This window comes from Lemur catta, chromosome 22 (assembly GCF_020740605.2).
Source record: "Lemur catta isolate mLemCat1 chromosome 22, mLemCat1.pri, whole genome shotgun sequence".
Taxonomy (NCBI): Eukaryota; Metazoa; Chordata; class Mammalia; order Primates; family Lemuridae; genus Lemur; species Lemur catta.
In genome coordinates this window covers 15,290,706-15,304,091 of record NC_059149.1, presented here as the reverse complement: position 1 = coordinate 15,304,091, position 13,386 = coordinate 15,290,706, and the positions used below count along the sequence as shown (strand labels likewise).

The window sequence follows — 13,386 nt, the reverse complement described above, 5'->3', positions numbered from 1 at the left end:
CTATTAATGAGGATGGTTTCTAGATTTGCAAAAGGCTGACAAACTATAAGTAGAAATTAAACTAAACACCTTGATCTCCATATTCTCTCTCCCTGCTGTCTTCTCTCCTGCCTTTCTTGATGAGACTGTCCTCATCTTCTCGGACCCATTCTGCAAAGACCAGCATTTCAGGGAGATAACAAACCTGAGTGGGAATACTTTGAAGAAAGCAAACAATTCCAGTTTTGAGCTGGACAAACAGTTAAGAAAAGTATACTTCCAAGTATAATATAAATTAATTGAAAGTATATTTAATAAACATTAGTACTAAAATCCTCTTAAAACTATAGTATTTAAAATTATCTTTCTAAAGATGATTAATCTTTTACTAAAATTGTTAGAATTTTTTAATCTTTCTTCACATAGGACTCTCAGCTTCACCAAACAACAAATATTTGTACCAAAGATCTGGCATGCTTAATATTTACAGCTAACATACTATGTATACATTTATGTATAATCCTTTTACCCTTAAGTTATAACTATACGTGTGTATCATTTGGAGGCTAATTTTTGGCACTTCTTGGCATAATCCTTCTCTCCATATTGTATTCCACTAATCCCTTTGCTAAGCTTCAGTTAAGAGTTTATGAAGCTGATGGGCTCAGTAGAACTTAAATTAGAGTCTTTTATCCTCTCTGTAAACCTACTGATTTATAAGATAGGTGGTGGCAATTATAGTAATGACCTGATCTAATAAAGCTTATTATGCTGTGAACTATGTGGAATACAGTAGATCCCCATACATTGGATGTAGGGAAGTTCTATCACGTCAGCCTTTTTATAGCTGTCACAGAGGATAAAGAAAGTAAAATTTAATTATAGAGTAAATATTTTACATTTAGATCACATTCTTCTGATGGGAAAAATGTTGAGATGTTACTTCTACATGTGTATCATTTACTGACTAGTGTGAGAGGAATAAAATGTACTGTGGTTCTCTTTAGTGGCTGAAGAGTAACATAGTGTGCAGGTCAGCCTCGTCTTACTTCATGTTCACTCGGAGCTGTCTTGCTATTAGCTGAGGAGAGGTATAAACAATCAGTCTCCTAACCGGAACCCCACTGTTTCATTCCTCACAAACTTACTTCACCATTATCCATAATTCCTGCTCTTCTTTTCTAACACCAAGTGAGAAAAAATAATGAACACTTTTTTTCACTATTTCTTTTTATGTTATCCTGTTTGTCAAATCCCTACTGCTCAGCTTTTTGTAAATGAAAGTAACTTACTGAGGAGAAAATTAACCAAAAATTCTCTAGGCTACATAGAGGGCATTTGATAGAGGTTTTGGTTAACCTGGTTCAATCCATCCCTTTATTGAAGAATGCAGATGAGGTAGATAATGTGTTTATCACAGGTATTTTTACCTCATTGGGTGGGTTATTTAAGTCACTCTAAAAAATTCTTCATGTATTAAACTTATAAATTCAAAAATCTGATATTTGTGAGCTAGTGACTGTGTACTTATATTTTTCACACTAAAACCTTTACTTTGGCAGTTTTTTGACCTTTTTTGTTTTTATTGCCATGTTTTTCACATGTGCAACCCACTCCCCTCAGTAATCTCTCATGATACATGGCGATTCTCGGTTGGCATCCTCCCCATTGAGAACTTCCGCTCTATAAAATAATTTTATTTAATGCCATTTGTAAACTTATGATCTATCCAATAGATCATATGGTAACCAATCAGTAACCATATGGAATCAGTATTTCCCTTAATCTCAATTAATAGACTTAAAATGAGGACTAATGTTAATAATTTAATACAATATAAAAATTTAAAAAGTTGTTTTATCTTCCCTTAGCTAAAAGGTAGATACAGCTATGTTTTCATTATTTGTAGATACATAAACCTATTTATCTTTCTAAAGTTCCTTTTTATTCATTCTATACATATGCCTTGCCTGGATATTTTAATGAAATTATAGGGCTCTAGTCTATACTTTTCTATATTGTATTCATCCCATCAATCTGATGATGCTTGAACTGGCCTGACCGCATATATTCATTCTGGGGAGTAGATTTTTCTGTAGCACTTTATCTGGAATAGAGTCTTCTATACTAAACATAAAGCAATGTGTAGAGCAGTTGGTGGTAAGAGTGTTACCCAGTGTTCTTGACTTAAATGATTTCTCTCTGATATCATACTCTCTCCCATTTTCAGCTCACTAGGAAAATGGGTCTTCTGTTTTAGTCTAGCAAGACCCTGCAGGCATCTGTGGTGTAATGGAAAAACCTAAACCTGAGATCTGAACATCTAGGATCTAGTCTTTACTCTTCTGTTCAACGACTCGGGAGTCTTCAGCAAGTGCCTCACTCTTTCTAATCTTCAGTATTCTCACTAGTAAAACTTGAGTGCTAAGACCTTCTTTTCAGGGTATTGTAATGATTACATGAGACTGTGCATGTGGAAAGTACATTCTCTAATCGAAGGCCCTATAACAAATGCAAGGTAATCTGTTATTATAAAATAATTCACTTTCCACAGTTCACGTACGGAGCCAATCAGAGTAAGGGCTGTGTGTCGCTCCATCTCACAGCCTTAGAAATACTCTATGTATTTGATCAGCTCAATATCAGTATTAATAGACAGATTAATTGACTAGACTGGGGATAAAATAATATGAGATACCTGTGAAATTCCATAGTTATTTACTTATGCAGTTATTTATTGGTAATTATCCCTTGATGCATATTTACCATTTTTCCTCTAAAGAGCTCAGTCTGCTGTGTGTGTGTCTTTGGTCCTTTTTTATATAAAAAGGTCTTGCCACCTCAGCTTTTCCAAATGGAAAAACACACACATAGTTTAAGAAGCTTAAATAAAAGTTACAAGTTTCATGAGAACTAATAGTAATATGCCCTTATTCTGTTTAGTGTTCTTCACATTATAATGCCTTGTATTATTTTTGAATACATGTTTACACAAGACACTTAATTTTTCTGCTATTAAGTAAATGTAAAACATTGATATTTATTACCACAAAGCATGTAATTTTCTGTTATAAGAGTAAATCAATTGGCTGATTAGTTTTCTCTGTCAACTTTTGTATTTCCTCTAAAATGGATAATATTTGGGGCATTTTGTGGCATCATTGTAAGAAAGCCTCTGAACAATTAAATGGCTCTAACTGGAGCCCAAGCAGGTTTCTCCCCCCTGCTTCCCACCTTTTTGAAATTAAATTAAAGCCTTCTCAGTCTTTTTGTGTTGTATTTGTCATATACAATATTTTGTGTTCTAGCCATATCGTGAAACTATCTTAAATTGGCTTTTTCTCCTGGAAACTTCCAGCAGACTTCAGTTCTTTTTCTAGACCTTCCAGTTCAATACTTGGTTCTTACATACTGTATTGAATAGAACTGAGCTATGGCTGGTTTATTGCACTTGTCAGCCTTAAATTTCAGTTACTATTTTTGCCTCAGTGGTATAGCTGTTTGAAAGAATTAAACAGCTTAAGAATTGTGTTTTTAGTCTACTTGGGTAGTAATATACTCTTTCCTGTTCATTGCCCTTTCAGACATTTGTCAGCAAATTTAACAAGCATGTAATTGGTTTCTCCAAGCATAAACGATAAATTCAATATAAAGAAAGTTTAATAATATATTCCAGATATACAATTCATTTTATACACATACACACAAACACGTAATTTTCCTTGGACTATCTAATTTTGGAAGCCTGTGTAAATTAGTCTGCCAAATTATATTATTCTGCAAATAAACAGGGTAGTAGAATAAAATTAATCATCAGAAACACAGTTCAAATAGCTCATAACTTCACTGAAAGAAGCCTGAAGTGATTTCATGCTTTTGGATTAACAAAAATTGCTCTCTTTTCCCAATATATATCCTTTGAATAATCCTATGAATTAATAATAATCCTACGAATTAAGGGAGATAAATTACTAGGTTTGAGTTTAAGTGATTTTGATAGTACCATAGATGGTAACTCTGTTTTCATCTTTTGTGTTAGAAAGTCTAAAAATAATTCAACTGTAGAATCAATTTTATAATAATCCCAAAAGGATCACAAAACATGACCTGTTCTCAGAAGCCCTAGTCTGATTCTCTGTCTTGATTGTGTTGCTGGGTTTTGTTTTTTGTTTTTTGTTTTTTTGGTTTTTTTTTGGCTTTGTGTTGTCAAAGCAAATGTGGAAACTTTTCTTAGGAGTTGACTGATCTATACTTTTTAAATTTTCTTCACCTTGTGTTTCATAATTACTCTTCCCAAAATTAGTAAGTACAGGTAGGTATTTGTGTTGTATAAAACTTCAATACTATCTCAGAAAAAGTGCCTGTTTTTTTTAAAGTGAGTATCTTCAAGAATGCAGAAAAGATAGTATGTTAAGGAAGTTCAGTATGCCTTAAATCACATCTTGGGACCTTTCTTTCTTTACCTTCCTTATTTGTTCCCATTCTCAGAAACGTCCACTTCAAAAAACTCAATATATTGTAGTTGGCAGCAGCATGAATTAGAAATGTTTTCCCAACAGATAATATGCTTTAATTATCAAAACTGATCAAGTTATACCAGGAAATACATCCATAAGGAACACAAATGTGCCAATCACACAAAATTATAGAATATGAAGTTGAAATCGATTTCAGAAATACTTGAGTGATAACCAGCCTAGCATCTCTAAATGTGTTTATAAAAATATACAAGTTATTTTTAATATTTTTAAAAGCCTAATTGTTGCATCAGTATTACCTATATGTAATTGATTATCTTAGCTTATTTTATAGGGACTTTGGGGAAGAAACTGAAACCTTTTGCCATAGAGCTCTTATTATTTGAGAGTAACCTGTCTCCTTGGAGCTTCTACATTGGGTTTTATGGTCCTAAAATTCTGTAGTGCTTATTTTTCCTTTTGTGCCCTCTGAAGACTCTTCCATTCTCTTTTTCCAAAATATTGTTGTTTTCATTATCCCCCTTATAATTACCTTCTCGTATTCCTTTTCTTAGTGAGCTCGTTATAAAGTGGCTACATCTATTAGTCCAGTATTCCATTTTGTTATCTCCCCAGAGTCCCTGCCTCCAATGCCAGGCCCTTCATAGGTACTCAGCAATGGTTTGGTTGGTGGGAAAATGGGTAGGAGAGTTAAGTGAATAACCAATGATGCCCTCTGAACTGTATTTCAGCCTTTTTTAATCTTCTAGATGCCCCCAAGAAAAGTAGTCATCTTTGACTTTTCTATCTCTTCTTCTGTTGTGAATTTGTCTTTCTAAACCCATTTTTTTTTCCTTCAAAATTTCTCAGATTTAGCCCTTCTTGTCCATTCTTCTGTTACCGTCACAGTTCAGAGTTCTCATCGCCTCATGCCTGGGTTATTAGTGTGTCTGCTGCTAACACTTCCTCACCCCTAAATCACTGTGGACACAACAGGCTATGATAATTTTTGTAAAATGTTGTTTTGGTATGTTACTTTTTCAAAGGCTAAGAAAAAACATTTAGGAATTTTCAAGGTGTTTCGATAAATAGATCAGATTGTGATACGTTAGAACAAAAGTGGGAAGATAAGAAGAGAAGCAGTGTGTTTGTGTGTAGGATGCTCATTTGAAAAGTTTGGCAGATAAATTAGACCATTAATAGAAGACCTGGGGTCAGGTACTAGTTTCACTTTACCTATTTGTGTTTAAAATAAAACTAAATGTGTTAGAAGACTGAATTTAAAAAAAAAAAGCTCATAAATAATTACAGGGCAAAAGAATAATCGTGGAATAATTAGAGGAGGCAAGAAAAGATAGAGTCCACAGTACAGGTGGATGGATGAAATGTTCTTTTTTTTATTTAGAAGAAACTTACCTATTAAGGATAAGAATACAGATATAGAGAAAATGAATCATTAAATAAAAACAAGTGTACATGATAGTACATCTAATATACTAGATGATCTCATTCGTAACCCTTTGTATCCTTTTGTTTTTCTTCAGCATGTTGACATAGCGGCATTACTGATAAAATACAACACGTGTGTCAATGCAACCGATAAGTGGGCTTTTACTCCTCTTCATGAAGCAGCCCAGAAAGGAAGGACGCAGTTATGTGCCCTCCTCCTAGCGCATGGTGCAGATCCAACTATGAAGAACCAGGAAGGTCAGACACCTCTCGATCTGGCAACAGTGAGTCCTCATTTTAAGTATTCAGTGTTCACTGTACTTTCAGAGATGACATTCAATTCTAGGGCTCAGCAGGTTTGCCTTTAGCAGTGCTTATTTTGCTTAGAATACGAACAAAGATTTCCTTCTGAACATTTTTGAGGTTTTATGCTTTTTATATGAAAATATAATTTAAAACAGTTAAGGCAAACTAAACAGTAAGTTAACTTAATTTTTTTTGCTCTACTTAGCCTGGTGGGAAAACACGAATCATGCGAAAACATATTTCTAAAGTGTATCCTCAAAGAATTACATTTAGAAAAATATCTTGCACCTTTTATGTTATTGTAGAACAACTAATGTTCATGATAATTTTCCTTTGACTATCTCATAGACAGGTAAATTAACTCTGGGTGTTATATTATTCTTACGAAGATGGAAAAGTAAATTAATATACTGTAGAAATATTTTCCACACTAAGAATTAAAATTTTGTGATTAAATATTATTTATAATTTTTAAAGCCAGAAATATATTTCAAAATTACATTCTGTTTCATTTATGTATTGCTGAATAACAAACTGTTTCAAGACTCTCAGTGGCTTAATGTAACAATGATTTGTTATTTGTTATGATTCTGAACATTGGCTGGGGAGTTCTTATGCTGATCTCACCTGCGGTCACTTGTACAACTGCATGTAGCAGGTGGTCAGAGCAGAGGGATAGGGCCTTTCCATCTATCCCCACATGGTGTGTCATCATTAGATAGTCTTGCTAGAATTTCTTTACAGAATGATTGCATATTAAGAGAGAAAAAGCAAAAGCTGCCATTCCTCTCTAAGGCTCAGCCTGGAACTGACATGCTATCCCTTTCTACAGCACGTTCTATCGTGCAAAGCAAGTCATGAGGTCAGCTCAGATTCAAGGGATTAGGGAAATACACCCGACCTTTGAAAGAAGAAGCAAAAACTTTGTGACCATCTTTAATCCACCACAGTTCTCCCCGTGGATACAAATTACTTACACTTTCCCCACATTCAAACTATATTCATGCTCTCCCCCCCTCCCCAAGAGGAGGCAGATAGCCATCACTGGTCTATAGCAATTCTGAAATCCAGCCAGGCACATGTGATCGGGCTAATCTACTCAGGAGTCAGGGAATGGCCCTTGGTTAGGGCCTCATTCTGTTCGCAGAGAGTAGTTTTCCATAGCTCTTGGCTATAACCTCTGAATCATCCTTCTCTTTCCATAAAAAATGGCCCATATTTACAGCTAAATGGCTTTCTTGACCTGCTCCTAGAAATTTGGGGTCCCTGAGCCTTTTTTCATTTTGATCTATCTGTCCCTTTTAGTCCAAACTGGTACAACTCCTTTATAAACTGTTGGGTTTCCCATCAAGTTATGTGCCACTCCATCAGACAAAAGCCCCACCCACACATCTCTTCAAGATCGGTCCCTTTCTAATTTGGATTGCAAGTCAAGGTGCTTGTGGGACAGTGCCTGTAAGATTCTCAGAAGCACTTTTCATCTTGCTGAGAGAGTTCACAAGGTACCACCTTAAAGGTCTTTTTAAGACTTGTAGGTAATATATCCATACTTTTGAGTTGATTTTTACTCTGAGGCAATGTTTCACTTTCAACACCCCGAATTTGACCTTTGGCCTGAAGCATTGTCTTACTTTGAGAAATTATTGCTTGTGGGGAGGCTGGGAATGATGAATAATTTTATTTTCTAACCTGCCAAATCCTGGTGAATGTATTTTCTTAAAGAGAACTAAACAGTTCCTTTCTTAGTTCATTTCTCTCTTCCTATACTTTGTCAGGCAGATAAAACGCCAGTCCAGTTGGCAGAGTCGGCGTTCTTCCTGGAAATCTCCTTAGGCAGATCCCCGTGTTTATTAGGTTCATTTTCTGCCTTCCATAATTCCTCATGTGCAAGTGTAGCCAGACGTTCCACGACACAGCATCAGTGCCCCTTCTCCAGCCTCAATAGCACTTGCCTAACTACCTCCCACTAACAGTCACCATGCCACCCTCATGCCTCCAGCCAAAGCCACATGTCCAGTAGGAACCCACTTCCAGGTACCAATTTCCATGTCCATGTCATTTCTCTATTGCTGCATAACAAGCTGTCCCAAGACCTAGTGAGTGTTTTAACATAACAGTGTATTGTTTTTCACAGTTCTGTGCGTGGACTAGGCTCAGCTGGGCAGTTCTGCTGTCTGTACACTACTTCAGCTGGGGACTTAGCTGAGGCTGGAGCTTCCAAGATGGCCTTTCATCCTGCAGAGGGCTTTCCACATGGGATCTCATCACTCAGTAGTCTAGCTCTAGCCCAAACTTCTGTGCAATGTGGTGGTGGCTCTAAGAGAGTAAAAGTAGACACTGCCAGTCCTCTTAAGGCCTGGCTCAAAAGCCCCAGAATATCACTTCTGCATTCATTCTATTGGTCAAAGCAACTCACAGGGCACATTAGATTCAAGGGGAAGGAAACAGAGGTGGCTTGCAGGTGGGAGGAAGGAGTTGGTGGCTGGCTGTCTTTAGAGACTATCTCCTGCATACCCCAACAACAATTACAACTAATACTTACGAACTGTAAAATTCATGAATAAATGAGCCAAATTAAAGTGTCACCACTTTAAAATTTCACTAGATGTTAACTGTACATTATGTTATTATGTGCACTAAATAACCAAAGATTATTGTAGTTGTTTAAGCATAAACAAAATATAGTAAATATGGAACTTCCTTCTAAAGAAGGAGAGTCAACACTCTGAAAGTGCTTTTCTTAAAATGAAAGAAGTATTTTTAAAGATTACATAGTTTCTCTTGTATCTACTGAAACTACTGAGACTCCTCAGAGCTGTGGATAGGAGAAGGAAAGAGGAAGGAATGATCAAAAATCAATAGGGAATAACAAGGCATTCATTAAGGAAAATATTTACAAAGAATTTGATCCTTAGTTTAAAAAACTTACCTTTTTAAAATACAGTATTTTTATGTGGTTTTTTTTTAACTATTATTTTTAGGCTGACGATATCAGAGCTTTGCTGATAGATGCCATGCCCCCAGAGGCCTTACCTACCTGTTTTAAACCTCAGGCCACTGTAGTGAGTGCCTCTCTGATCTCACCAGCATCCACCCCCTCCTGCCTCTCCGCTGCTAGCAGCATAGATAACCTCACTGGCCCTTTAGCAGAACTGGCAGTAGGAGGAACCTCCAACGCAGGGGACGGCGCAGCCGGTGCAGAAAGGAAGGAAGGAGAAGGTGAGTATACCCCGTCAGTGCTTATTTATTTATGCTTTTTTTTAATGGAACAGATTCACTTTTTTCTATTGGCAATTATTGAACACCACCTCACTTAGTAAAGACATCCTGTCTGTAAATTTTCACACACACGTCTTATATAAGAAATACTTCATAGAAGACTGCCAAATTCCTTGGCATCTACATTGTTCGTGTTTATATATACTCTAGGATGTCCATTTCCAACTGTAGTATCTTATTGAACTACTGAGTGGGTCTGATTATTGAAATTATGTCAGCAAACAACTGAGAGGTCATTTAAGAAATGAAAACTAAAACAATAGCTGATGATATATTTGCATTTTTGATTCATTAAAGGCATTAGATTATCTTATATAAAATAGTATTTTATAATAGAATTATAGATGCTATATTAATTATAATAGTCTATACTTAACATATAGAATTATAAATATATAACTGTAATATTAGAATTAATATACATACTATGGATTTGATAAAGATAAAATACTTGTTACTTCTCAACCAAATTCAGAGGTAACTTGAAGCATCTGAATTAAGTTTATGTATTCTGTGTTATTTTATGCCATGCAGAATCACCTGTACAGCCAAGAGTATCAGAGAGCCATGGCTTTAAATAGATACTAAAACTTCCTTTAGATTCATAATATTCTTTCTGAGAAACTTTAATATGTTCTGTTTTAGTTGCGGGTCTTGACATGAATATCAGCCAGTTCCTAAAAAGCCTTGGCCTTGAACACCTTCGGGATATCTTTGAAACAGAACAGGTAAACTTTCTTGTATATATTTGAGTCTTTTTAATTAAATACTGAAAGTTATTAATTGCCACCCACTCTTCCCTTTTTGCTTCTTAACAGCTATTTGAAATCCCACAATGTATTTCTATAGAAGCCAGGGAAACCGAGTATGTTATACTCTCCCCAGAATTCTCTAACAGATGGGAGCCTTTAATTGTTATTTTATTTTTATAAGCACTCTTGGTCTATACATTTTATTACATGTCAAAACTCAGAGCATGAAACCACCTCAAAAGAAATGTTTTCAAAATTGTCTTTGCTTGTTTTGTTTCCAAAAAGTATTGTCATTTATTCATCTCATTTCACACTACTGATGTGACTAGACTCCTGAGGTGATTGCCCATTAATTTGGAAAGCAAAGTAATGCTTGGACAATCATACCTTTTTAACACATTGACTGCCACAATAGATAAAAAAATTTTCCCCTAAAGCCACAGTGTTTTATTAAAACGAAACGATCGTTTTTAATTTGTTGTTTTTTATTGTTTTCTGTGAGTGAGTTATACGCAACGCAATCCATGTTTTTAGAATTAAATTGTCAGTATTAATTGTAACAATAAGAACATCAACAAGTAAGATTTTCATGAACCAACTGCAGGGTTTTGCTTCACATGGCCTCAGGGTCAAAACTTAGCCTAAGTTAAATGCAACTCCTGTGGCACTTAATGTGTTAAAATTGACCCTTTGTAAAGTTTCTGTTGTCCAGTTGGACTATGAAATAATGTTGAACCAAAAATTGGCTATACACTCTAATAAACTCATTCTATTTTCAGACACATTTTAAATATCTTTAAAGGTGTAAGTATGAAGTCATCATTAGGGTATTTATGAATTAGGGTCCTTCTGTTTGCTGTGCTGTTTTTATACAGGATAATGAGTTTTTAACTTAATATTGTATAGTTTTATTACCATAGTGTTAAATACCAAATGATAATAAGTTCTTGAGTTTAAACTGAGTATTACTGATATACAGAGAATCTTAGAATGGGAAAGGTGTTTAGAGATGATTAGTCATTCTCCCAGGTTTAGGAAATCACCTTTTTAACATCCTTGTCAGTCCTCCAGCCAGGGAAGATAACTTGTTCCAGTTTGGAGCAGATGTAATAGAATGCTTGTAATTTAAAGTACACCAAATGTATAGATAATCCATTTGTTTTATGTTTATGCTTACCCAGTTTTGCCTAGAAATCTAATCTCAAGTCCACTAATGTATTAAGTTTCATAGGGCTGCCATAAGAGATTACTGCAAACTTGGTGGCATAACAGAAATTCATTCCCTCACAGTTGTAGAGGTCAGAAGTCTGAAATTAACACGTCAGCAGGGCCATGCTCCCTGTAGAGGCTCTAGGGGAGGATCCATTCCGTGCATCCTCTAGGTGCTGGTGGTCAGCAGCTTCCTTGGCCCATGGCCACACTATTTCAGTCTCTGCTTCCATCTGCACATTGCTTTGTCCTCTGTGTCTGTCTTCTCCTCTCTATGTCTCTTACTAGGGTACTTGTGTTGGATTTAGGACCACTATAATCCTGGATGATCTCCTCATCTCAAGATCCTTAACTTAATTACATCTGCAAACATCCTTTTTCCAAACATGGTAACATTTAGGCAGTGGGGATTAAAACATAGACATACCTTCTTGAGGGCCTATAACTATAACATAATAGAGCCCTTCATATCTTTTCAAGGCCTAGTCAACCTCACAGGGATGTTTCAACCACCCACCTCTACAGATCTTCCCATATTTTAGAATAAGTCTACCTGTTTATTTCAATATTCTTTATATGACATAATTTCCAAATTCTTCACCGGCCCTTTGCCCCATTCTGGTTTCCTTCTAGGCTTATAGTCAATAGGGAGTTAATTAAAAACCCCAGGGCTTTTTTCTTTTTCGTATCAGTTATACTGTTAAGATTTTCTTCTACTTTTTCATATTTTTTTTAGCTAAATTAACTTTTTATATTTTTTATTGTGGTCCATCTTAAATGTTCTTAACATCCAAAACAGTTAAATAGAAATAGCATTGGACTAAAAGAACTTGATTGTAGTTATTTTCACCCTCTTGCTTGCTGTGTAGAGTTGGCTTAAAAAGCATTTAATCTATCATTTCCCTTACCTATAAAATACCTGCTAATGTCCAGATATTTAAAATTTCCATTCATGTTATGCTTCTGTGGCAGTTTATAAAATATACTTTAGTGAAGCAGTAGATGTGCCTTGTGTGTGGTGGTGAGGACTTTATAGACTGCTATAATCATTTCCTTTTCCTACGATTTATTCTTCCTCTGGTTTGGAGATTTCTTATGAGAATATCTTAAGCAGTAAGAACCGTTTTCCCTTATTTCCTCCCTGAAGGTATGAACACTGTTTTAAAAGCATTATATTCTGTTATAACCATATTACAGCCATATCTCTTCTTCCTAAATCATATCCACAAAAATTGTGAAATTTTAAACACATCCTCACTTAATAAACCAAAGACCCTAATTTCTCTTCTTTCAGTTTGCATTATAATTTTACCTTTTATTTTTTTCTTTTTTACTTTATATTGTATATTTTCTGTCAGTAACTGACTTCCTGTGGCATTTTTGTCTCATTTTATTGATTTTAATAGTTTAATATTTTGGTACCCCAGTTGGTCCTTCTGACAGCTTATCCTGGTTTCATCAGTTTCATTGGTCTTTTTTTTTTTCACTGCAGTTTTATTCTGAGTAAATAGTTCCATTGATTTTCTTTTGGCCAGAATAATTTCTATGTCCTTTTCTTGACCAATACGTTGACTATTGCGTTTAATGTTTATAACCTAGCATAGTTCCTTTCCTCCAGACAAATGATATTACCTTTTTTGTGTATTGAACTGTGCTTGACTGTCCTCTGGCAGCAAGCAATCAAATTTGTTTTAATTGCAAATATTTATCTAGCCTTCAGTTATGAAGTAATAAATTTGGTAACCCTTTCCATAACTTACCCTCAGAATTTTCTCCCATTAACATTCTGTATCAGGCCAGTAACATGTGGTGATGGTCAGTGTATTTGTGTAGTGGGGGAAGAGTGGAGGTGCATGCATTGTACCTACTTAATTCATGTCTGTTTACCTTACGCCAGGGAGCCATTCTGTTTCCTAAGATGTTTTGGCATAATTAAATGTCTATTGCCTCTGTTC

At 35.4% G+C, this 13,386-nt stretch overlaps 1 protein-coding gene across 2 annotated transcripts in view; it reads left to right on the top strand.

Annotated features, from left to right (window-relative positions):
* Positions 1-13,386, top strand: part of TNKS (tankyrase) — a 162,365-nt gene that overhangs the window by 136,973 nt on the left and 12,006 nt on the right. For both annotated transcript variants that reach the window (XM_045535409.1, XM_045535408.1), the window contains exons 18-20: positions 5,981-6,169; positions 9,173-9,410; positions 10,116-10,198. In XM_045535409.1, the coding sequence (XP_045391365.1) occupies positions 5,981-6,169; positions 9,173-9,410; positions 10,116-10,198 (510 nt within the window). The remainder of the gene's footprint in view (positions 1-5,980; positions 6,170-9,172; positions 9,411-10,115; positions 10,199-13,386) is intronic.